Source organism: Labeo rohita, chromosome 7 (assembly GCF_022985175.1).
Source record: "Labeo rohita strain BAU-BD-2019 chromosome 7, IGBB_LRoh.1.0, whole genome shotgun sequence".
Classification (NCBI taxonomy): domain Eukaryota; kingdom Metazoa; phylum Chordata; class Actinopteri; order Cypriniformes; family Cyprinidae; genus Labeo; species Labeo rohita.
In genome coordinates, this window is record NC_066875.1 from 38972213 (window position 1) to 38999679 (window position 27467).

A 27467-nucleotide genomic window follows, 5' to 3' on the forward strand; every position below is an offset into this window, starting at 1 on the left:
ATGCCCCTTTGGTAATATTCAGTCTGTAGCAGCACCAGCCTGTCATGTTGACTTTAGTCCTGTTAGAAAAGAAACATTATGATGTATTCCTATGATGCAAGGTTCTGCATTCAAAAATATTTATCACATTTGTAGGTTCATAACCAATGTCTAAATACTAAACTCTCTTTCAGTGAGTGCAGAGTGCAGCAACATAAACTTCATCAACTTCAGCATGGGGAACGGGGAATCATGCCTTAAACCGCATTCTCTTCTCACTGCAGAAAAACACTGCTTCCGCTTATAACTTAAAATGTAATTTAAAAAGAACGTCACGTAAGCTAAAAAGCTTCTGATATAGGCTATATTTAATATTTTTTTAAATAATTTACATTAGCGTTATAAGTTTCTTTTTATGCTTTTGAAGTCTTTTATGCTCACCAAGGCTGCATTCATTTGATCAAAACACAGTAAAACAGTAACTATTGAGAAATATTAAAAATAACCACCCTTCTGACCTTGTGTAAAAATACAGAACTGTCAACTGATACAATCAGTTTATAATTGAAACATCTAGATTACTTAACTGTTTATATCTAAAGGCTGCACAAAATGGGAAAGGCTTATGACGGCTTATGAACCGGAAGTCTAACACATTCCCAGAAAACAGCTTTCATCTACATTGAAAAATAAGGTGATACTGTACAAACTGAATTTCCTGTCACCTTCCACTAACCCTAGCCCTCTCATAAAACTTTCTGCATTTTTAGATTTTCAAAAAACATTTGATTTATAAGATTGTTTCCTCACGAGGACAAGTGGGGCATGTTCATGCACCATTTGTAGGTAACTTGACATTAATTTACAGAGTTTAGCCATAAATTGCTTTTTTTGAAACTAACTTGTAGCAGATAAATGTGGGAACACTAATCAAGGTTTGATACAAAAAAGGTGTTTGTCTACAGATATTGCAACAAAAGAAGTTACAACACTTCCAGGTGTCGAGTCTGTTTCGAAAAAGTATGATTGCCTAATATAACTGCAGTACATCAAAATTTCAGTGCAATACCAGAATATTACTCTATTACTCTCCCACTAGTTTATAAGATCCCCTGCCACATTTCTCATGAAAATATTCTGCACACACAAAAGGAGGTGAATGACTTAAGTTTAAAGTAACAAATCACGTTTTATTCTTTAGAATAAAGAACTTCAGACTTGCCAACTTAGAGACAAGTCTTTTCAAAAGTTTGAGCACCTTTGAACATGAACGTTGACTTTACAGTTTCTTTTTCCATGATGAGATTAATGAAGTGGAAAATAGCTAATTGGACAAATGAAAAGATAAAACACAGAATACAATGAAAATTAAAGCTACTCTTATATTATATATTATATATTATAATATTATACATATTATACATATATTGGATTGTGTGTTTATTGTGAAAGTAAAATATTGCATGACAAGTTTATTATCCAAATATAAACTAGAATGAAACTTTGACATATTTGTAAAAAAAAAAAAAGAAGAAAAAAAAAAAAAGAAAGATCTACCTTACTTTCCATCTAAAGAAGTGTTCCGGTGGTGGTCTTCAGTAAAAAATTAAACTTGACTCAGAGGGAAGGCACTTTGCAGCAAAAAAAGAGCACCCACACTAGCCTACACTGTAAAAAAATATTCAATTTGAAATGTTAAATTATGCTAAGTGACAACTTAGATATTTGAGTTGAATCAACTTAAAAATTTTAAGGCAGCTGGGTTACTTAACCATCTGTTAAGTTTAGCAAAAACAAATATCTAAGTTGTTACTTAGTACAACTTTACATTTCAAGTTGACTAAACTTATTTTAGTTGACTGAAAATTTTAAGGCAGCAAGATAACAAATTATTTTAAGTTGACTCAACAAATTGTGTTTTTTATTTTTTACAGTGTATAGCCGAGGCAGTAGATGTTTTGCCAGTTGTTGTCTTTTGGTCAACACGGTCGAAGGCATGTCGAATTTTTTGTAAATGTAAAACCATTATTTAAAAAAAAACTGGTTCTGTGGAACAGAGGATAAAGATTTAGTTCATCAACAATGTAACAATTTAATTGTGTAAAACGGTTTTGTTTATAATTATATATTAAATTTACTAATCCAGTAAAGTGGGAGAGAATTTAAAAGTATAAGTGTAAATTATACAGTTTAACATCTGAATTTGTTATACTGGAAATGACTGAATGAAACATTGTTGCCTGTGTCGACATAGCAGTACAATATTTGCCTACCTCATGGTTTTACTAAAATAAATTAGATTACATAACCAACTGATCAAATGTCACATGTTTCAGAAAAACCACAGAGAATGAAGGGCTAAACTTTCAAAGGTGATCAATCTTAAGGTCTTCTGGGGTTCCTTTTTTTTTTTCTTCTTCTAAAGTTGACCAGACCAGAGTTGGAGAACAGCACATAAGAGAAAGATATAGGTTTGGGCCATCTGATGTTCTAACGGATTGTCTAACAGATTTCCTGTTCTTTGTGAATACAAAAAACTAAATATGAAAATAACAAATGGTTTTAAAAATCTATTATATGATGGGTTAGTAGTGACCCAGGTGAATTTAAATAAAGCCCGTGATTTGTTGTTTCAGTGTTTACAGTAAAACCCTACAAAATATTAAAATAATAATAATAATAATAAATACATAAAAACACACAAGAAGGGTATACTTTTACTTTTTGATTTAAAACCTACATACTATATTTTTAAATGTCATGTATTACTGTGAAGGCAAAGCAGAAACTTCAGCAGCTATTACATAAGTCTTCAGTGTCACATTATCCTTCAGAAATCATTCAAATATGCTGATTTTAATTTTGTGGAATTTTTTTTCAGGATTCTTTAGTGTATAGAAAGTTCAAAAGAACAACATTAAATTAAAATAAAATAAAAACTTTATAACGTTATGATTTGATTTTTGGCCTGTATATTAAAAAATAAAATAAAATAAAAATCTTACTGACAAAATTTGAATGGTTGTATAGATCAGGGGTGGCGAACTTCGGTCCTGGAGAGCCACAGCCCTGCACAGTTCAGCTCCAACCCTAATTAGAACTCACCTGCCTGTTGCTTTCTAGTAACCCTTCAGACCTTGATTAGCTTGTTCATGTGCGTTTGATTAGGGTTGAAGCAAAACTATGCAGGGCTGCGGCTCTCCAGGACCGATGTTCGCAACCCCTGGTATAGATGATAGATGTTTAAAGGGGTCATCGGATGTCCATTTTCCACAAACTGATACTTTGGTTAAAAATTCTCAATTGTTGTGTAAAACAACACCCTTTTTACCTTGTAAAAATGAACTCTATAAAAATCAACCCATTCTGATGGATTGCTCCTTTAAATGCAAATGAGCTCTGCTCGTCCTGCCCCTCTTTTCTCTCTGTGGAGTGACGAGCCTGTTTATTTTAGCTACATTTAGCTGCGTTTAGCGGTGAAACAACCACTATGTTCATTATTACATCCAGCAACACAACACCTCAATCGCTCAATCGGAGATATTTATGTCTAACTTACATCCCTGCTCCGGCATCGAAACAATGGAGGTCGGACTGTTACAGCTGATGTAGGCGCATCTGAGGTAAGACTCTCATGTCAATCAACTATTGTGGGAGCGGCCTCTGTTGGTGTGACGCCACACCGACAGGCATCTGAGAATGGCTCGATTTGAAAAAGGGGATATTATTTTTACAGATTAATTAAAAACCACTGCATGGATTTGTATCATTATAGGGTAGATTTGTACATACACTGTCAACACACATTAATGCTCAAACAGCATGTAAAAGTGAACTTTGCATCCGATGACCCCTTTAATGTCAAATAAATAATGTGGTTCTTCAAACACTAGGTGGCGCTGTGCCATAATCTTTATGTGCTACTATGCGACTTTCTGATACAGTATATTGGACCACACCGAATACCCATGTATACTGGTAATTTACAAAGAAGAAAAGGGAGAAGTACCTGTGGCAGCAATAATGAAGTTATAAACTTTCCAACAGTTTTTAACACATGGAGAGTTCATTAGAAATGAACTACAGGAGTGAAATCATGTGACAATCACCTTTCTGAACTTTAAGACTTTGTGTAAAAATAGAAAACTATCAACTGATACCAGTAGTTTATAACTTAATCTACAAGTAAATAGGATACTTTACAATTTGTATCTTATAAGACTGCACAAAATGGGAAAGGCTTTAACACGACTGAATGGTCAACACACACATATTGGGTTTCCAAGTTATAGGGACTCTCCATAGACGTGGTAATGTATTTTATGCCGTACAAGCTGAATTTTCTATCCGCTAACCCTAACCCTAACCCTCACACACACACACACGTTTGTTTTTGTGAATTGTGGGGACTTTCCATAGACTTCTATAGTTTTTATACTGACCAAACGATATTGTCTATCCCCTAACACAACCCTAACCCTAAACCTACCCCTTACAGAAAACATGTTTGCATCGTTACACTTTCAGATAAACATCATTTACTATTTTTAATCACTGTCAAAAATCATTATCATTGGCATTGTCCCCACAATGTCAAAAATTTCAGGTTTTACTATCCTTGTGGGGACATTTGGTCCCCACAATGTAGCAAAAACAAGTACACACACACACTAAAATTTGCATTTGTAGATTTTCAAAAAAGATCATTTGATTTATAAGCTTGTTTTCCAAACAAAAAATATCCTCACAAAGTAAAATACACTGGTATTACTATACTTGTGGGAACATTTGGTCCTAATAATGTAGGAAATACCAGGACACTGTCTGTTGTTTTCTTTTTCTTTTCTGGTGTAAAGTTTTTTAACCTATGTTTTACGTATTTCAGTGTTTCCACAGAACAAACGCCTACTGACTGTGTCAAAAGTACATCTTTGTGACTAAATTTTTATTCTAACAGTGCAGGTAATTGCTTGTATTGAAATGGTTTTCTATATGTGTACAGTTATGAATAAAAATATTTAGAATAAAATAAGCGTGACATCCAGGATTTTAAACAAGTGGGACATGTTCATGGACTCTTTGCAGGCTACTTAATTTATTAAGTATTAGGCTACTTAAGACATTAATTTATGATCACTTTTCATCAATTTAAAACATCCTTGCTAAATAAAAGGATCATGTGACACTGAAGACTGGAGTAATGACGCAAAATACATGTTTAAATAGATAGTAACGATTTTGCTGTGTTTTGGATCAAATAAATGCAGGCTTGGTGAGCAGAAGAGAATTCTTTCAAAAACATTAAAAATGTTCAAAAACTTTTGACTGGTAGTAGACAAAAAAAAAAAAGTGTTCAGCTACAGATATTGCAACAAAAGAAGTTACAACACTTCTAGGTGTCGTGTCTCCTGATAAAAGTATGATTGCTCAATATAACTAAGTATATAAAATGAAAATAAAAAAAAATCAAGATTAAAAAAGAGTTTCAAACAAATGTTCAAAAAACACATGCAACCAGAAAATTACGCTCTTTCTTGCATTACTTTATAATACACCTGCCACGTTTCTCATGAAATTATGCTGCACACACACAAAAGGCGCTGAAATGAGCGCTATTACTCAAACACGCCCCCCGCCCTTTTCTCTCCCTGCTGCTGTAAGAGAGGGAAGTAAACGTGAAGTTGTCTGTTTCCATCACTGAGCTGACTTTTATGCGAGGACCTGGTGTTTTTGACCGAACGGAGCCACCAAACGAATTCACATGAACGTTCGGGTTTTCGGCGAAACATTTACCAACGTCGAGCCAAATGAACCGTCCGCACCTGCTGAAAGCGTTTTCTTCTGGAACGTTTTGGTTCTGCTGCTGTACGAGCGAGGCCTGAAGAAGCGGTAGGATGTCAAGTGGTACAGATGATGCCGACCTGTATCCCCACATACGTGTTTGGGCAGCGGGAGTTTCTTTGATCATTTTGGCTTTTTTCAACTTGATCATCAACTGGACGATAGTGCGCGAGGAGCGCCTGCGGAGCCATGCGCGCTTCGTCCTCGTGTTCCACTTGTTGTTCTCCGCGCTGGTTTACTTCGCGGTATGCTTTAGCTTCTACTTACAAAACTACCTGAAAGCAGCGACCACGGCAACCGTGTGCATGGTGCTGATCAGAGGTCTGATGACAAGCGGGTCCAATATCATCCTCACCATCACGGCGATGGCACTGGACCGTTACTTTGCCATTTGTTACCCGCTCCACTATAGCAAAGTTTGTTTCAAACCCTGGCCGTGGCTCATCGGGGTCCTAACGTGGGGACTCGCTTCGATTATCCCTCTCACCCTGTCGCCCAAAATAGAAAACGGCACTGTGGCCTGTGGAAGGAAAGCTTTGCTGCAAGGAGGAGAAATGCACAAGATTGTTTTAATATCAATTTGTACTATTCTTATCGTGTACAGCTATGTACGGATCTTATATGAGGGGCGTCGTCTGGGTGTGTTGAACCGGCGCAACCGAGCTGCGTGTAGGACTATCGCTCTCCACGGCATGCAGCTCGCCGTCTACATCCTCCCCAACTTCATTCTGTTTTTGCTGCATATCCTTAAAAGCCGAAAGTTACTCGAGAGTTCCACAAAAGAGCTTTTTGCTGTCATAAGTTTTGCCTTCTTCAGTCTGGCGCAGTGCATCGCGCCGATAGTCTACGGACTGCGTAAAGAGGAACTACTGGAACATCTTAATCACAGGTTCCCCTGTTTATCCGGACGGTTGAAACGCATTTTGGAGTGGACTGTCAACATCGCGCATCCCAGTCGGCGTCGCCAGCAAAGGTAGGTGAACTAAGTATAATGAACAATTTACCGCGTAGCTGTCTCTGCGAAAGCGCATTACGCATCACAGTTTAGCTGCATTTGGTAACGTGCACTTGCTTACTATAAAGTTATTACTTGCGTTAGGACTTAAAATTGATTTAAGACTATGATATGGCAAAGAATAAGTTCTTTTTGTTCGGATTTGTTTGGATTTTCATACAAAATAAGCGTTCCAGTTTAGCTTGCTTTTACAGCTTCATGTCACAGGAGAGACAAAGCATTTTTTATTCCACTGGTCTTTACTCTACCCTCTATGAACTGCTTTAAAGAATCAAAAAGATAAAAACAACTTTAAAACCATGATAAAATTGAATTCTCCATAAAAAAGAGACTCATCTAACAACCTTTATTTTAAAAATGCATATAAGTGAGGTTGTACCCCTGTACTAAAAATGAAAACCATGTTTTAAACGCATGACTCATCCTAAGATTCCCCCACAGCTCAGAAGCAAAACAAGTAGCCTGACGACTAATGATACAATAGAACAGTAATTGTTCGATCTTAGTTAAATATTATTTTATCATCCTGATGTAGAAATTAATGTGTCCTTAACAAATGACTCTAATTTAGCTATTTGTGGTTATCATATCACTATATTAAGTATTAAAATGTATCTTTAAGAGGATATACTGACCTACATTCTGTCATTTCAGATGTTCTAGGGGGTGTGGCCAAATGTGATATATGAATAATAACAATATGGAAACATAATAACATTAATTGCTGATTAGTTATTTAGAGACAATATAATAAACATTTTAGAATATATTTGTATGCCGTTCTAAATGCTATTTATCTTTGCTTGGCCTCAGGAGAATATATACTCTGGTCCAAAGATAAATATTATGATACATGTCTGTGTGGGAGCCAAATCTGTTTCCACATCAAAGTGAAATGAAAAGGTATAAAACATTAGCCATTGTTTATTTGGCCTACTTTATCTAAACCACAGTTCTAACATTTGTTTATATTAGTAGTAGCTGAAATCTTAGCAGTTTAGCAGTCATTACTCCAGTCTTCAGTGTCACATGATTCTTAATATGCTGATTTGGTGCTTGTGTCTGTGGTGTAAAAAGAAAAAAAAAAAAAAAAAAAAGGATTCATTTCTCTCTCTCTCTCTCTCTCTATATCTATCTATCTATCTATCTATCTAATTTTTGTTCTTACTGACCTCAAAGTTTTGAACACAAAGACTTCGAAAGGTGTCAGTTTATTAATAGGAAATATTTTTTTCAATTATTTGGTGGTTTTATCAAATGCTAAAGCCGCATTTCACACCTAACACCACAGATTCACGTCTGACACCCGTTTACAAACCTTTTGCAGCTGCAAAAGATAAACAATGTTTGCACTTCTAATTGGTTTTAGAGGGGTTTTCCAAACTAAATTAGATGAGCACTAGCTTGTACAGGCTGGGAGGCCATCTTAATTTAGAAAAGACCAGCAAGCCATCTTAGGCAGGTTTCTATCAGCTTAGTCAGTAAAATGAGAGACTATACTGAAAAATTGAAAAGGAAATATGTGACAGTGGACCACAAAACCAGTCATAAGGGTCAGTTTTTTTGAAATTGAGATTGAAACATCGTCTGAAAGCTAAATAAATGATATATAATCCATATAATGTATGCACTGATGTATTATTAGGATAGGACAATTTTTGGTCGACATACAACTATTTGAAAATCTAGAATCTGAGGGTGCAAAAAAAAATCAAAATATTGAGAAAATCGCCTTTAAAGTTGTCTAAATAAAGTTCTTAGCAATGCATATTAGTGTATGCATTGGGGCTAAAGGCACACCTATGTGCTTTTCACTGTTCCCAAAATGTATGATTGCAGAAAAATATATATATACGTTCGTATTGAACATTTATGGAGCAACAGATTTTGTGTGAAAAAAAAAAATCATACAAGTGGTTTATTTTGTTTAATAATCTTATAAATGTATGAGGTGGCAAGGGGGTAAAAGGCTCACCAACATGGGGCAAAAGACACACAGTATTGATACTTGTTAAAAAAAAAAGCACTTTAACAAAGTTTGTGTCTGCTTATTTTGATAAATAAAAGAATGAGTTTTTGTTCAATAAATATACTCTCATTAAAATGTTAATGTAAAAAATATATTTTAAAATGCAGAAACAAAATCATATTAAAAAGTAAAGATTCTGAAAGTACCAAAGGAGATCCCATAATAATTTTATACAGATTTACAGTAATAACAAATGATATTTTATTGTAAGATATGATGAATGTGTTTTTAAATGTTAAATGTTCTAAACATTCTGCTTATTTTTAAGAAGGAGACCCAACATAATATGATATTTACCATCGGAATCTAACAATGTCATGTCAACAAATGGAAAAGTCAACCTTCCATTAATTATCATGTTAAATATTGTGCCTTTTTGCCCCAACAGCAGGGGCGCTTTTTACCCCAAACACCATACTTTTACATATTCTTTCGTTATTTAAAAACTGTTGCTTTAATTATCTCAAACAAAACTGAAAATCATTAAAAAAGACCTTTGTCTCAATTATATTGAATAATTTTAACAATTTTCATTTGCTACTTATAGTTACATTTTTAAAAAAATATATCAAATATTAGATCAAATTAGTACAGAATCAAGTTTGCACTGCTGCCTGTGTGTCAAGGATCAGCTAAATTTGCACATGCATCTTGAAAAGCGGCAAGTTTTTCTGCCATCTAGTGGTTTAGGGGAAAATAATATCAAAGGCGCCTTTAGCCCCGTTGTACCCTACTAATCAAAAATTACGTTTTGAGATATTTACGGTAGGAATTTTACAAAATATCTTCATGGAACATGATCTTTACTTAATATCCTAATGATTTTTTGGCATAAAAGAAAAAACTATAATTTTGACACATACAATGTATTTTCGGCTATTGTTACAAATACACCCGTACTTTATACACCTACTTACAGCTGGTTTTGTGCTCCAGGGTCACATATGATATAAAATCAGTGCTGGAATTTTAATTAATCTAACATATTGTGTTTATTTCAGGGAGCGGAGAATGACTTCAGAGACTTTATTATCAAGAGAAATCTCACAGACGACTGTGTGACATCTTTGGATTAAGAGACAGACCTGATGCTGATTTCTTCAAATGGGATATTTACTTACAGAGACTTGGAATCCATCAGATGTGCTGCATCTTTGAAACTGAGAATACGTATGACTTTTAGAAAACTGAGATGATTGGTGTTTTAAAGCCATAAATTACAGCAGCTACACAATGTTCAGGAATTACTTTTGCCAAATGGAGAGCAAAACACCTATTCAACTGTGATTTTTATATTAACAATATTAACTGTAAATAGTACCGTGACTTATTGTCATGCGAACAGGTAACACATATGTGGCAATAATCTGAATTCTTGTTTTTCTAAAAGCGGCACCAGTCTCTTGTAGTATTCTTTGCTTTGGCAAAACAACAGTATTTTGCAGTCATATATATAAGCTAATGGACCCATGTAAAGAAACTAAAACTTAGACTGTGAAACAGGTTTAATTAAAAGTGGTGACACTGAAAGATTTGTAGTATTTGATATACTATGTATGTAACCACAGCATCCTGAGTTGTCAAAGACACACTGGTTTAATAAGGTCACTAACGTTCTTTTACAATTTCCTGTAAACGGTCTCTACAAGACATACTGCATTCAGAAACTAATGCACTGCTGAAAGGACAAAGCATGATTCTGTGAGATTTCAAGTGTGAACAAAGAGTGAATATTTATAATTATGTCAGGCTGACGCAGCTATATTGTCTTTTTGTATGCTTCATAAGTAATTAAATGCTGTATGGGAGATGCCCCAGAAAATGAAAGAAGGGAATATATCATTTAAGATGGTGTTACAAAAACATCCAGTGGGAGGACTGAATGTCGCATCTCTTGCAAGCATCACAAATCTGTGTAATTTTTAAATTACAGTATTTTATATGGTGTTGCCCTTTGTAATAAAGACCTTTTATAATTACGTTAACGTCATAATGCTATTTTAGTACTTGAGTAATTAAGGTTAGTTAAACTCAAAAGAGTTTCTATTTTAGTTATGAGAACAAACTTCTCTGTAAGACATTTCACATTAAAACCATGGGAACAACTGATGTTTAAGTTTTATATGTAAAACCACTACACAAAAATGTTAACCAACAATGACAAATTGAAAACATTTGCAAAATGCTAGCAGCTGGACCGGATATTAGGCTGAGGTTTGTTGTCGAAAATGCTTCAGTCAGAGCTTTTAACACTCTTCAAAGCAGACTAGGTCTTACCATTGGTTAATATTATTCAGCTTTTTTTTTTTTTTTTAATTAGGCTTGATTACATACATAAAAAAACCCTCTACATTTATAAACAAACACAAATCCGATCGTTTAATGTACACCTAAATCTACATGTCCTGTTCATTGATTTACATAGCTCAATATGGAATATTAAAGCACTCCTGTGGTCGAAGAACACAATGTGAGAGACTGCGCTCAAAGGATTGCAACTCTGAACAGTCTGGGTAAAGAGATATGGGCAGGTGTGTTTAGACTGGCTACTGGTTAGAGAAGAAATGGTTGGGTGATGGGAGTGAGAGCGTAGCTTTAAAAGCCCAGAGGATGAGGAGATACCACCCCTCCGTTTTCTACCACAGCAGCAGAAATGGCACGCATGTTCTTGAAGATCTGCTTGGACGTCCCTGACCTGAGGAACTTGATGTCCTGCGTGACTCTGTCATAGGCCTAAAAAAAAGAAATTGCGTATTAATGCTTAAAGATGAGACGGGGAGAAGCAAAAAATAAAAAAAATAAACATGGACACTAAATACTGACCTCACTACACCAGGTTTCACACAGCATCTTCTCATGCTGTGCAGAATGGTGCCCTTGGCTGAGAGACCTGGAAGCTCTGAGAAAGATAAACGAGTGAACACACACACAAACAAGCGCAAAATGTATCATAAGTAGTGCTGAATGACCTCTCCTTCACTCAAAAATGAAAATTTTGTCATTAATTACTCACTCTCATGTCATTCCAAACCTGAAAGACCTTTGTTCATCTTCAAAACACAAATTAAGATATTTTTGATGAAATCCGAGAGCTTTCTGACCCTGCATAGACAGCAACGGTACTACCACGTTCAAGACCCAGAAAGGTGGTAAGGACATTGTTAAAATAGTCCATGTGACATTAGTAGTTCAACTGTAGTGTTATGAAGCTATGCAAATACTTGGTGTCAGTCTTTGACACGTGTTCACGAGAGAACCACGATGGATGCGTGTGGTGCTGCTAACGCAGGAGTCGGCGTTCTGACATACAACGCCCATCTCTCTTAGTCTATCATTGTACACTCTAAAAAAATGCTGGGTTAGTTTTTTTTTCCAGGTTCAGCACGTTGGGTCATTTTATACAGTTATTTTTTATATTTTTACCTAGGTGCTGGTTAGTTTTTCTGCACTCTAAAAAAATGCTTTTTTTTTTTTTTTTTTAACTCAAATGCTGGGTTTAGCTTGTTTGGTCATTTTATTGTTATTTTTACTAAGGTCCTGGGTTGTTTTTCCTGTAACTTAGCTGCTGGGTCATTTTTACTGTCAATACAAATGACAAACCCTCTCACATACCTTCCCAGCACTGGGTCAGTGTAACCCAATGTTGGGAAGTCTGTGTCAAACCGGTTAAATTTGGATACATTCGTCAGTGGTCATTTTGTCCTGAGGGAAAACTGACTGACAGGAAACATCCTGAATGAAATTAAGGTTTGCATTACATTGTATTCCTTTAAAATTATCACTGTATAAAAAGACAACCATCTGTAGTCTCACATTTTTTCTTTTTTATGCAAGTCATAGCTGAAATCTCCTGCCAAAAAATGTGCAACCAGGGCTAAGACACGTCAAGAAACAACCCAGCAAATGGGTTAGTGAATAAAAACCCAACAAGCTGGGTCAAAATAACCCAGCATGTGTTCTGTCTAATATTTACCCAGTGCTGGGTTGCCAAATAACCCAGAAATGGTTGTGTTGACCCAGCAGTTATTCGAGTGTATATTCTGGTTCAAATAAGTAAGGCTGGACAAGTCATCCTCTTTATCAAAATCAGTATACCAATCAGTTTTGTATACCTATTTAAACTTTGTGTAAGTTATTTGTTATTTTATATTAGGCATATAACATTGGTGTATTTTCATTCATTTTGTTAATAAAAGTTCATTACATCAGGGGTGCTCAACCCAGGTCCTGGAGATCGACTGACCCTGACCAAACACACCTGAACCAGCTAATTAGGATCTCAAGGAGCACTTGCTAATTACAGATAAGTGTGTTTGATTAGGGTTGGAACTAAACTCTAAGGAAATTCGATTTCCAGGAACAGGGTTGGGCATCCCTGCATTATGTTAATGCTGCTAAAATTAAGACTCCTAAATAGATGTTATACTATTGTAATGGATTAATTTACGACAGTAATGGATTAATTTATGACAAGAGCGCACCTCAAAAACAAACAAAAAAAAAAAAATCTACATCATAACAGGAGGCTTTAATTTTACAGCAATTTTGAATTAAAAACTATTTTGTACAAATTTATTTTATATAAAAAATTTAAATAGTACAGTACATTTTCTTTACAGTAAATTTAAACTTCTATACTTTTTTTTATAGTTTAATTATCTGCTGATAGCCTCCTTTAAAAAGAGACCAACTTTATCAATGAATTATATCAATGTAAGCTTGGATAGTGCACTTTCAGTCTATGTTCAAAAATGGCGGGAGACAGTCAAGAGGTAAAGGCGAAGAAAAGTGAGGTAAAGAGGGAAAACTCAAACAAACTAAAAACAAAACAACTGCTTGACGTTGAATTGCCGCCAATTTTAATGTGAAAGTAACAAAAATATTTTAATCTGTGTTCCGAAGATGAATGAAGGCCTTACAGGTTTAGTGAGTAATTAATGACAGGATTTTCATTTTTGGGTGAACTATCCCTTTAATTAGCCAATTATCACATTTTTTTCCTTTTGTGCATGAGTAAGCAGTTTATACTTTTAACCAGTTTAGTTTAAATATCACATTTACTGTAACTTAGTCGCACTTTTTTAGTAATAGCACACACTTCCTTTACAAGCTGCATGATTTGAGGTAACCTTTGTGCCTGTTGCACGATGTCAAAGTTTAACGCTTTGGGTTATGGGTTTTAAACAGACCCCTTATAATGAGTATGAGCAAAGGTAATGGTGATTATGCACAAGTTACCTGGACAAGACCACAACCATGGCGTACAGATCAATGGCACAGTCTGCAACTCGTTTCAGAACAAATTGTTCATCTGAAAAGACACACGTGCAGAATCACTTAATCACCATGAGAAAGTCAAACCACAAGCTTATATGGACACATGGTGAAAGCTTTTGACACTTTATATTTAGCAGTGATAAAAATAACACGAAAGTGAAAATAGAAAATTTGAAACCAGGAAGATTTAACATGCAAAACACACAAAGAAGTCGATGGCAAATTGCCAATGTAGGCAAAAGCAAATATATAATCCAGCAAGATCAAGTAACAAAATGCAAACACATCACTCACCAATGATTCTCTTTCCATGTTTTAGAAGCAGCTCTTCAATAACCGCTCCAAACTGCTCGATGGCTTTAACAGTCTTTAAGAGGGGAAAAAAAAATACTATTTAAGGCCTGCAATCTCTATATCTCTGTTTTTTAAATATTATTTTTGAGTAAATATCATTCCAGCATTGGCTGAACATCATCTCAGTGATGTCCAAGCACTACGGCTTTGTTTTAATTTACCAATTCTCCACTGTGGTTAAGCTCTGGATGGACCGTTCCTTGCAACGTCAGTCCTGTCCCCAAGCCTGCCTTCCTGTCAGAGACGAAGAGATAAAGAAAGTCATGGTGCAGGTTTATCAAGTTGATGACACTGCAAAACATAACGAAATGTCTTGCAAGAGTGTTTTTAGAGATATGAAGGACTAACCTCTTGGCTCGCTTTGTGATTTCACTCGCCAACACCCCAGCATTACCAAGAGGGTTCTTTAGAGCTTTCTGCAAGCTCTTCAGCTGATTGCCTGCATTCTACCAAACACAACACACATGTAATTCACATACTGTTTTGCACAAAATATGTGCACTGGTAAACGCCAACACCAATTTTTAGCAGTGCCAGATGTCAACAACCACACACGTGCTGTAAGCTTTAGGTGGTTTGCATTACAGGAAGCTGTAAGGCAGGCAGTTATGTTCTCAGCAGTGTTTTCTTTCCCCTTTTACCTGGAAGCCGTTGAGCGCTACAAACAGTCGCAGGATGTCATTGGTACCCTCAAAGATTCTGAAGATTCGCAGATCCCTCAATACTCTTTCCACACCAGCATCCTGCATCAGCAAAATGGTGTACAGTGAGTGTGAGACTACGTCAAAGTGCCACAAAAATAATCAACTCATTCTTAAGTTTAAATAGGAAATGACAAAATACATGAGAACATGACAGATTTTTTTTCAAAAGTCCTAATGAAGGAAATAAAGCTAAGGCACACACAAAGTGTAAGTCTTTTATGCTCACCCAGGCTGCATTTATGTAATGAAAAGTACAGTAAAATTAGTAATGTTTTCTCCATACAGAGGACTTCAATGGTGCTCAATGGATTGAAGGTTAAAAATGCAGTTTCAATGCAGCTTCAAAGGGCTCTAAACGATCCCAGCCAAGGGATAAAGGTCTTATCTAGTGAAACAGTCTGCAATTTTCTTGGTCAAAAAAAAAAATTCATATTCATCAACCACAAATGCTCATCCTGTCTAGCTCTGTGATGCACATACATACTCTGTGCACTCCTGTTCAATACAGTTAGTGTATGTTGGAAAACTCCCATCTCATTTACTTCTACAAATTTAAAATGGCCCTACATCGCTGTTTTACCTTTTTTTGTAATGAGCGTTTGACCCTACTTGCACGCTCACACTGGGTCGGTACTTCTGAGCAATGTAGGACGATTTTAAAGTTGGAGGAGAAAATGAGATGGGAGTTTTTCGACATACCCTAACTGTACTGAACCAGAGTGCACAGAGTTTGCATGCGCATTGCAGAGCTAGACAAGAAAAGCATCTGAGTAAGTATATACTCAAGTATATAAATTGTAGTTTTTTTTTTTTAGAAAGCAACCAATCGTTTCACTAAATAAAACCCTTATTCCTCAGCTGGGATCCTGTAGAGCCTTTTGAAGCTGCACTGAAACTGCATTTTTAACCTTCAATCCGTTGAGCACCATTGAAGTCCACTATATGGAGTACAATCCTGTAATGTATTCCTCAAAAAAACTTTCTTTGCGACTGAGGAAAGAAAGACATGAACATCTTGGATGACATGGGGGTGAGTAAATCACCAGGAAATTTTTATTTTGGAAGTGGAGTAATCCTTTAAGCAGCAAAAACATTTTTCAGCTTTTGTGAGAACCGTTATTGATAATTGAGAACCAATAGTCATCGATTATAATAACAATCAGCATGTCAGAATGATTTCTGAAGGATGATATGTGACCCTGGACCCCAAAACTAGTTATAAGCATCAATTTTTTAAAATTGAGATGTATACATAATCTGAAACCTGAATAAAATTGATGTATTTGTTATTTGACACAACTATTTGAAAATCTGGAATATTGAGAAAATCACCTTTAGAGTTGTCCAAATGAAGTTCTTAGCAATGCATATTATTAATTAAGTTTTGATATATTTACGGTAGGAAATTTACAAAATATCTTCATGAAACGTGATCTTTACTTAATATCCTAATACATTTTGGCGTAAAAAACAAAAACAAAAAAAAACAATAATGTAGCCCCATACAATGTATTTTCGGCTATTGCTACAAATATACCTGTTCTACTTAAGACTGGTGGTCCAGGGTCACATATGACACTGAAGACAGAATTAATGATTTTAACTAGATTTTAAAAAGTATTGAAATATGTATAATCTTTCTCTCTCTCTCTTCACATATATATGCACTGACCAAAATTATAGAAACGCAACACTTTTGTTTTTGGCCCCATTTTTCATGAGCTGAACTCAAAGATCTAAGACTTTTTCTATGTACACAAAAACACCTATTTCTCTCAAATATTGTTCACAAATCTGTCTAAATCTGTGTTAGTGAGCAGCTCTCCTTTGTGTGGCATATCAAGATGCTGATTAGACAGCATGATTATTGCACAGGTGTGCCTTAGGCTGGCCACAATAAAAGGCCACTCTAAAATGTGCAGTTTTATCACACAGCACAATGCCACAGATATCGCAAGTTTTGAGGGAGCGTGCAATTGGCATGCTGACTGCAGGAATGTCCACCAGAGCTGTTGCCCGTGAATTGAATGTTCATTTCTCTACCATAAGCCATCTCCAAAGTCGTTTCGGAGAATTTGGCAGTACATCTAACTGGCCTCACAACCGCAGACCACGTGTAACCACACCAGCCCAGGACCTCCACATCCAGCATCTTCACCTCCAAGATCGTCTGAGACCAGCCACACTTCGACAGCTGCTGCAACAATCGGTTTGCATAACCAAAGAATTTCTGCACAAACTGTCAGAAACCATCTCAGGGAAGCTCATCTGAATGCTCGTCGTCCTCATCGGGGTCTCGACCTGACTGCAGCTTGTCGTCGTAACCGACTTGAGTAGGCAAATGCTCACATTCGATGGCGTCTGGCACTTTGGAGAGGTGTTCTCTTCATCTTCATGGATGAATCCCAGTTTTCACTGTACAGGGCAGATGGCAGACAGCGTGTATGGTGTTGTGTGGGTGAGCGGTCTGCTGATGTCAGTGTTGTGGATCGAGTGGCCCATGGTGGCAGTGGGGTTATGGTATGGTTGTGGCCAGCCTAAGGCACACCTGTGCAATAATCATGCTGTCTAATCAGCATCTTGATATGCCACACAAAGGAGAGCTGCTCACTAACACAGATTTAGGCAGATTTGTGAACAAAATTTGAGAGAAATAAGCCTTTTGTGCACATAGAAAAAGTCTTAGATCTTTGAGTTCAGCTCATGAAAAATGGGGGCAAAACCAATAGCATTGTGTTTATAATTTTGGTCAGTGTATATATGTGTGTAAAATAAAAACAAGTGAAGCTGTGAGACGTGATGTTGCAATCTAACTGATCAGTAGCCACAAAAGAGACTAAGAGATTAAGAGGAACTGATGAAACACTTCTCTAGAAAGGAACACAACAGCTCATCTTGATCAATGTCTAGAGGCTACATCTGCATATTCTGCATCCCAACTGACAGGAGAAAACAAAAACAAAACACAGTACAACACCACACAGCCACACAGTCAATGTGCAGATGTGACCTACATTCAGCAAAGACCAATTTATGTGTATGGTTTTGTTTTGCGGCATGAAAGGTTAGCACAGCCGTGTCCCCCCCCCACATTGCTAACCAATCATATTGTTGCAGAGGTCTTCCTTTGCAAACCACCTCCAGTTTTTCCACCTCCCTGGGACTGAACATTTAGGCCTTGAGGAGGCGACTGCCCACACAATAGGTGTTTCTGAACGTTCACACTTTGAGTCACAATGCAGACACTATTATTTTGCAACACTGTTGCGCCAAAATTAGACTTCCACCCTGACTGAGTCTGGTTTCTGAAAAAGCTGACAAACATCTCTGAACAAAAACCAACTAATATTTCTCTCTCCTATTTTTGGCACTGATATATCAGATACACAAATAATAAATACAACATACCTAGATCCAAAAAAGATTTTTAAAAAAAGCATAACAGCCCTAAAAACTGCTTTATGTTAAAGCATTAAAGCAATAATTTGCTCATAATGCCTTAAAGGAATAATTCAACCAAAAATGACAATTTGCTGAAAAATTAATCACCCTCAAGCTGTCTAAAATGCAGCTGAGGTTGTTTTTTCAACAGATTTGGAGAAATTTAACACTGCATCGTTCTACATTGAATGGATGCCATCAGAATGAGAGTCCAAACAGCTGATAAAAACCTCACAGTAATCCACAAGTAATCCAAACGACTCCAATCCACCAATTAATGTCTTGTGAAGTGAAAAGATGCATGTCAGTAAGAAAAAATCATTCATAAAAACATTTCCATAATGAGTCAATCAGTCCATAATCCATAAACCTGTTGTCCTCTCACATCAAAATCCGATATTATATAACATATTTGTTTAGAATTGTTTGGACTACTCTAGCTAAACAGTGCTTGTTCTATGCGTATTTCTATCCTGATTCAGACAACTTTTTCACTGGAGAAAGCAATATTACAGATAATCAAAAAACAAGTTTAAAGTTAATAACTTCTTAATGATGGATTTGTTTATTACAAACACTTCACCAGACATTCATTGTTGAACTGGAGTGGTGTGGATTACTTGTGGATTATTGTGAGGTTTTTACTAGCTGTTTGGAGTCATTCTGACGGCACCCATTCACTGCACAGGATCCATTAGTGAACAAGTGACGCATCGCAAAATTTCTCCAAATCAGTTCCGATGAAGAAACAAACTCATCTACATTTTAGACAGCCTGAGGGAGATTATATTAATCTGAGAAAACTGCCATTTTTTGGTGACTTAATCCTTAGAATTATAGACATAACAGTATGAAATAATGTGTATTATGAATAGGACATTACAAATAAATTTTCCTTGACTTAAACATCTCAAAATACATTTTAAAATTCCAGTCACAATACAATCAACACATACTGACCTTCATGAATCCCATTCCACCCATAATCTGAATGCACTCATCTGTCACCAACCAAGCTGCTTCCTGGAGGAAAATCCAGCAATATGGGTTATTTGCAATACATCCTTTAAACATCACACCAAATGATGTTTATAGTGTGAAAAATATGATAAAAACTTACAGAAGCAAAGATTTTACTAATGGCTGCCTCGATCTGGAATTCTGTGGCTCCGCTGTCCATGTTCCCACTAACTGTGTAAGCCATGGACTAAGTCCATGGAGAAAACATGAAAAGAGGGGAAAAAGAACAACACACTAATAAAACAGAACAGAACAAATAAACTGCTTAACGTAATGGAAAACAGCCATGGAAAACACAACACATAATAAATAAATATTTTTAGGTTTTCTCCACACGTGACCCATTCAAATCATTTAGAAATTATGGGGAAGCTTCCACTTCCTCCAAGTCATGTGGAAGTAAGACATTCATGGACTGAGCTCTGCAAGGATACACAACTAAAACGCTGATATCGGCAAAGTCCATCATCACTGATCATTAGAGACGTTTCATCTATAGTTTGTGTAAATTTGCTTCATGCATTTGATCAAACAAAACTGTATTTACTTGACTCCATAAATAAATGTCATACAGTAAGTAGGCAGTGTTGCTCTCAAATTTCCTTGTTCCCTGAAGGGGAAAGTCGACATGTCACCAAGTAAACTAGCTCACCTCTGTCACATACTGAAGCATTGCCATTCTGGCCATCTTTTCCTGAATGACACCATAGTTGTGGATCTTGTTGCCAAACTGGGTCCGGTTAGCAGCATGGTCAACCTGGGTGAGAGGGGGAAAAAAAAGAGGAAATATAGAGACTATTTAACTAACTGCTGAACTCGGAGTTCTCAAAATAAAAAAGGGAGGTTATTTTGGAAAAATAATAGCTTGGAAAGAATGATGATTGCGCTGAAACACGCATATGCCAAAAATGCTCATATATTCAATTTAGCTGCAATTATTGCAGTGATACATCTGAATGCACTCATAAGACATGAACCTGACTGGAATTTTCATTTGGCAGTTTTAAAAATTCCATATGCAAATATGCGTAAGGACATACGGTATTTATCAAATAACATCAGGGTATGATTTCAGAATTTGCATTTCCCAAATGCTGCCATTTTATGACTTGACACTTGCTGTGTTGAATCTAACCTAAACAAAGTAGTAAATGAAGACCCACAGGGCATGTGTACTGCAGTGGATATAATCTATGCTTAATTTAACCTTTCAAAGTTCCTGGTCTGTGACGGATACACAAACACAGAGAAAAACACAGTTGCCTGTGGCGAGAGAAAGCACCGTGACTGTTGAGAAATCGCCTCTGCAAGAAAACTGCTGTAGCCCACAATCACTCAGCAAATGCACACTTCATGAGAGCATATTGCTATAAGCGCACCAGCATCCTGTTTTCGTACATTTTGAATTATTTTTAGCAACCAAAAATTTTGCATATTAAAGAAGTGGGTTGGTTTTAGCAGAAATTTAGTTTTTCTGTATTTGGCAGACGACTTGCAGCAACTTCAAGCTGTATTTTATCAGATCTCATAACTTCCACAAATTAGCTTTTAAAAAAATTAGCGGACTGCAGTGAGCAGTTAGAGAAAAATCGAAGGGAAAATTGTGGTGGGGCATGTGCCAGTACCAGCTCAGATGCTGCGCAGCACGAGGACAGTGCGATGTGTGGCGAGGAATTTCCCTGCATATTAAGCAGAGGAAGTGAGGATGATAGGGGTGTCGCGGGTGGGAGGATGTGGCCTTACATTGGTGCTAACAAAACAGCATGCTAGACAAACTAAGTATGAGAAGAGGAAACGAAATAGAAAGCGAGAAAAACTCCGTTCAGCATTACAAGAGGCAAACAGCTTACAAACAGAACAAACATCTGATAACGTGCACTTTAACACACATACGCACCGCTTTGGCGATGGCACCCTTCATGGTGCCAGAGAGGGCTGCGGCCATGCCAAAGCGGCCATTGTTGAGGATGTTCATGGCCACTTTGAAACCACCTCCAATCTCTCCCAGCACACACTCCGCAGGGACACGCACGTTCTCGAAGTACAATTCTGCCGTGTTGGATGCTTTAATGCCCATCTTTTTCTCAGGAGGACCACTGAGAGACAAAAAAAATAAAGAGATGATACATTTAAAGTGAAGGAAGAACAACAAATGAAGAGAGAAGAAAGATGATGATGATAGAGAAAGGAAATAGTCAGCGAAAATTTCAACTCAAAAGAATACTGATAAGAAAAGTGCTTAGAGGCAAAACACTTACTGTGTGACTCCTCCGAAGCTCTTCTCCACAATGAACGCTGTAATTTTGTCCTTCATCTCTCCAGTCTTCTCATCCTTCACTGGAGTCTTTGCAAACACAGTGAAGATCTCAGCAATCCCTCCATTACTAAGACAGAGGAGGCAAAGAACACGATTTTTATTAATAATGCTATATGATATGATGGGGACTTTAACCTTTTTCAGGCCAAGGACTCCTTGGTGAAGCTGTTATACATAAAAAATGTTGCATTGGCCCATTTACACCAAAGATGAAAACTACAATGATAACTTTTTAATTCAATGACAATAGGTAAAAGTCCACATCACAGCTTATAACAATAATGACGCAGACGAAAGATATCATTGAAATCACTTTCAGGACGATTTTTTCCAGCTGATGAACGACAGAATCCACACAACTTTAAACAGCTTGAGGATTTAGAGCAGTAAATGACAAAACAGGCGTGCGTGGTTATAATAAACAGAACCATATTGTGTGTTGGTGTGGACGCTAATATAATGATTATTACAGTTATCTTCGTAATTATCATTCTTGGTGTGAATCGTTCTTAAAGGGATCGTTTACACAAAAATGAAAATTCTGTCATTAAAGGAGAAGTCCACTTCCAGAACAAAAATTTACAGATAATTTACTCACCCCCTTGTCATCCAAGATGTTCATGTCTTTCTTTCTTCAGTCGGTAAGAAATTGTTTCTTAAGGAAAACTTTCCCAAATTTTTCTCCATGTAGTGGACTTCAATGGTGCTCTCAAGTTTGAACTTCCAAAATGCAGTTTAAATACAGCTTCAAATGGCTCTAAACGATCCCAGCCAAGGAAGAAGGGTCTTATCTAGTTAAACGATCGGCCATTTTTTGCGTAGTCTCTGTAATTCCGGTCTCTACCATACAGTTGAGCTAACTTGAGCTATACATACATATAGCATACATATTGCCATACATCTATATATATTATACAGACACTTACAAATATTTTTTTTAACTTTGTGGACCCTAAAGGTTATGAGATGTATCCAAGATACTAATAAAGTTAAAGGAATGTTTATTATTGCAAAATAACTCATGAAATAGTTCTTTGAAGTTAAATCGAGATTTATCATGGACTGACATCTCAACCGTACGGTAGTTTTATAAAAAACATAAATTGAAAAAAAAAGTGCATGAGGCTATTTATTAGATGTCTACTAATAAGAATTTAATGTTAAATAATTTTTTCATTGGCTCCTTTTAGGGGTGAAAGTTAAAGGGTTAAAGTTGAAGAGTACATAAATTGTCAATTTGTTTCGAAAATGGCTGATCAGGATTAGATAAGACGCTTCTTCCTCAGCTGGGATTGTTTAGAGCCATTTGAAGCTGCATTTAAACTGCATTTTGGAAGTTCAAACTTGGGGGCACCACTGAAGTCCACTATATGGAGAAAAAAAAATCAGGAATGTTTTACTCAAGAAACAAATTCTTATTGACTGAAAAATTGTCCATGTGACATTAGTGGTTTAACCATAATTTTATAAAGCTACAAGAATACTTTAAGTAGTAGTAGCAGAACACCTCAACTCATCAAGCCACACAGTTTGATTGTTTCGGGAAAGTGTGTCAAAGTTTAACTCTTAAAGTCAATGTTTTAGAAAATCCCCTTGCCCCCAGTATGAGCAATAAACAACATAATGTCTGCTAAGCTCCACTAAGTATAACAGTTCTTTACTCTACTAAACTTAGCATATTTAGTTACTCATTTGCATTTATGAGTTGCCAAAATGCACTGTGAATGTTCTCTGGTTGTTACTAGAATTCAATGGGGAACAAACATGAAAGATACAGAAATCACTTTGTTACACCAAGAAAAGAAAACCCCTCACAAGCATGCAGTTGACTGACCAGAAACATTGTACTGAATGACTGTACAATCGTGAGAGGCAATTAATAGTGAGATTACATCATGTAAGGGAACATGGATATGTTTAGTGATGATGCCCCCTAGTGGCCACAAACGAGGTGAACATCCTTGCCACTCATATGTGGGTGTTTGTGTGCATTTGAGTAAGCCCACACACACACCTGATCCAGATCTTGCTTCCATTCATGGTGTAGTACTTGCCGCAGGGGGAAAGAACTGCACTGGTTTTAATGGAGGCTGCATCAGAACCGCTCGCTGGTTCAGTAAGACAGAAGGCAGCAATGTTCTCTCCTACCAAAAACACACAGGACGGAGTTATTTAACAACCGTAGACAACATTAATGAAACAGTTTGCCCAAAAATGAAAATCCTGTCATCATTTACTCACCCTCATGTCTTTCAAAAGCTATTCATTTTTTTTTCTTCTGTTGAACATGAAGGAAGATATTTTGAAGAATGTGGGTAACCAAAGAGTTTCTGGTCCCCATTGACTTCCATGGTATTTGTTTTAAACCTTACCAAGGAAGTCAATGGGGAGCAGCAACTGTTCGGTTACCCACAGTCTTTAAAAGTTTCTTTATTTATGTTTAACAGAAGACACTCTTATATCACTTAGAACAACCTGAGGATGAGTAAATGATAACAGAACTTTCCTTTTGAGGCAAACCATCCTGAACTATCCCTTTATGATGAGTGGGGTTTTCAATGTCAGATTTTTAAGTTTGTTCTGCTAATATTGAATGTTTGGTTATGATATTTAAAAATAAGCATTAGTTACTATGCAGTTCAAATTAAGTTTACCCTAATTTGCATTAGGTTTTCATATCAATAGAATAGTCGATTTGCCGTAAATTGAAAGTGATCTAAGACACAAGATAATGCATCAAAACCAGACATATTTTAAACATTTGTAAATATTTGAACATTAAAAATATTATTTGTCATACTAGTGCACAATATTCATCTGTAATGCTTTTAAAAAATCATAAATAAGTTAATAAATTAGTTTTAAAAAAATATATATTTTGCAGTTATGTGAATGACAATTGATCATTAACTAATTTTTCACATGGCAGCCATTTGGAATATTTGTGGCCGACTTTCTATGTACATAAGTAAATGCATTTATATATATATATATATATATATATATATATATATATATATATATATACACACAGTACTGTGCAAAAGTCTTAGGCCACTAGTATTTTCACCAGCTAAAAAATGGTTTAAAGTAAGTTATTTCTATCTTTTGCTGTAGTGAGTCAGTAGGGAACATCAGTTAATTGTAATAATCTAGTGAGATTTTTGTTTGGACAGGCAGTCTGACAACAGCCAGTGCTCCACACAGACATCTGATCTCATCATCATCCAGTCTGTCTCTGGAATGACATGAAGAAACAGAATAACTGAAACAGACTAAATCCAGAAGAACTGTTTCAACATCTCCAAGATGTTTCGAGTAACCTACCTGCAAAGCTACCTGAAAAACTCTGCACAAGTGCACCTAGGGCAAAAGCTACTTTAAATACAAAGGATGGTCACATCAAATGCTGATTTATTTTAGTTAATAGAAGTTCATTGATAAAGAAAATCTATTTATGACATTGTTTTTGACAGCATCCTCATTTTATGTGCCTAACTGTCTAAAAATTTTAACAGTACTGTAGCTTTGTAGGTGTAGGTCTCTTAAAGCATCTTGGAGATGTTGCAACAGTTCTTCTGGATTTAGTCTGTCTCTGTTTTTTCTGTTTCTTAAGACAGACTGGATTGAATGATGGAGAGATCAGATCTCTGTTTGCACAAGGAGTCTGACAACAGCCTGTGCTCCATACAAAAATCTCACTGGATTATTATAATTAACGGCAAAATGAATGTTTAGAAATGTAAACTGATGTTTCCTACTGACACACTACAGCAAAAGATAGAAATAACTTACTTTAAACCATTTTTTAGCTGGTGAAAATACTAGTGGCCTAAGACTTTTGCACAGTACTGTGTGTGTGTGTGTGTGTGTGTGTGTGTGTGTGTGTATATATACACACACACACACACACACTAGTTACCCTAAAAATTTAATTATGTCATTAATTACTTACCTTACATTGACAGCAATGTAACTGACATGTTCAAGGCTCAGAAAGGTAGTAAGGACACTGTTAGTAGTAGTCCATGTGACATCAGTGGCTTAACCTTAATTTTATGAAGCTATGAAAATAGTTTTTGTGCGCAAAGAAAACAAAAATAATGACTTTATTCAACAATTTCTTCTCTTCTGTGTCAGTCTTCCACGCACATTCAGGAGAGTACCACGATGCAAGCATGTGGTGCTGCATACACAGGAGCAATGGACTATTTTAATGATGTTCTTACTACCTTTCTGGGCCTTGAATATGGTAGTTGTGTTGCTGTCTACGCAGGTTCAGAAAGCTCTTGGATTTCATCAAAAATATCTTAATTTGTGGTTTAAAGATGAACAAAGGTCAAATGGGTTTGGAACAACATGAGGGTGAGTCACAGCTATACACTGCAACACTGTGCTTTTCACATTATCAAACATATTGTATCTCACTCACCAGTGGCCAGCTTTGGAAGGTACTTCTCTTTCTGCTGGGGGTTGCCAAAAAGTAGGATGCCTTTGAAGCCAATGGACTGATGGGCACCAAGAGTGATGCCCACACCCAGATCATGCATCCCAACAATCTCCACCAGCCTGGCGTACTGTAAAAAGAGCAGGTATATGCAGAAAATCAATGTATCTCTGCTTGTTTATGTCTTTACCTTCTATTCAAATGAGAGAAAAATGAGAATGGATCTGTAATTTCACCTGTGTGTTGGTGAGGCCAACGCCACCAAGTTCTGCAGGCACCTGAAGACCAAAAGCTCCCATCTCCTTCAGGCCTTCCATTGTGTGCTCCTCCACCTTCTCAAGAGCATCATTCTTCATGGGGTCATTTACTTCCTGGAAACACACATAGGCACACAGCAAAGAAAATGAAAAAAAGACAGATACTGTATGTATTTCTGCTAAAATCTGTAGCTAAAAGTAGATACTCAAGTTTTAATTTTGAGCTTAATTTTCTCACACTCGTCCATTTTTTGAGTTTTCAGTGATAGGTACAATGAGTGTTTTCAAATATTTAAAGGGATAGTTCACCCAAAAATGAAAATGACCTCATTAATTACTCATGTCAGCTCCTGCGTCAGCAGCACCACAAGCAGGTGTCATGGTACTCTCGTGAAAAGTCGTTATTTTTGTCTCTCTGCTCACAAATAGTATTCTCGTAGCTTCATAAAATGAAAGTTGAACTACTGATGTCACATGGACTAATTTTAACAATGTCCTTACTACCTTTCTGGGCCTTGAACGTGTCAGTTACATTGCTGTCTATGCTATGTCTAAGCTCTTGAATTTAATTAAAAATAATTTATGAAGTTATGAAGATGAACGAAGGACTTGCAAGTTTGAAACGACATGAAGGTAAATTATGACATAATTTTAATTTCTGGGTGAATTACCCCTTTAAGGAAATCTGTCTATAAAAATAAATAAATTATTCTAAAACAGAAATGTAGGTGAAATAACCTTACCTCAAAAAACTTACTGCATGGCCCAACTAACTCCCTGAGGAAC

At 36.3% G+C, this 27467-nt stretch overlaps 2 protein-coding genes across 2 annotated transcripts in view; one reads left to right on the forward strand and one right to left on the reverse strand.

Annotated features, from left to right (window-relative positions):
• The first annotated feature begins 4946 nt into the window (after nt 1-4946).
• On the forward strand, nt 4947-11211 carry zgc:194312 (uncharacterized protein LOC794943 homolog). Its single transcript, XM_051113785.1, has 2 exons — nt 4947-6793; nt 9866-11211. The coding sequence occupies exons 1-2, from the start codon at nt 5874-5876 to the stop codon at nt 9924-9926; spliced, it is 981 nt and encodes a 326-aa protein (XP_050969742.1). The 5' UTR covers nt 4947-5873; the 3' UTR covers nt 9927-11211.
• Nucleotides 10965-27467, reverse strand: part of acadvl (acyl-CoA dehydrogenase very long chain) — a 19501-nt gene continuing 2998 nt past the window's right edge. The window contains exons 6-21 of the mRNA XM_051113782.1: nt 27425-27467; nt 26661-26795; nt 26410-26554; nt 23992-24121; nt 21919-22044; nt 21558-21756; nt 20313-20417; nt 19761-19847; nt 19601-19663; nt 15137-15238; nt 14844-14941; nt 14657-14729; nt 14436-14508; nt 14103-14175; nt 11688-11763; nt 10965-11597 (exon numbers count right to left, since the gene is read on the reverse strand). The exon at nt 27425-27467 is cut by the window's right edge and continues 22 nt beyond it. Of these exons, the coding sequence (XP_050969739.1) occupies nt 11460-11597; nt 11688-11763; nt 14103-14175; nt 14436-14508; nt 14657-14729; nt 14844-14941; nt 15137-15238; nt 19601-19663; nt 19761-19847; nt 20313-20417; nt 21558-21756; nt 21919-22044; nt 23992-24121; nt 26410-26554; nt 26661-26795; nt 27425-27467 (1666 nt within the window). The 3' untranslated portion in view covers nt 10965-11459. The remainder of the gene's footprint in view (nt 11598-11687; nt 11764-14102; nt 14176-14435; nt 14509-14656; nt 14730-14843; nt 14942-15136; nt 15239-19600; nt 19664-19760; nt 19848-20312; nt 20418-21557; nt 21757-21918; nt 22045-23991; nt 24122-26409; nt 26555-26660; nt 26796-27424) is intronic.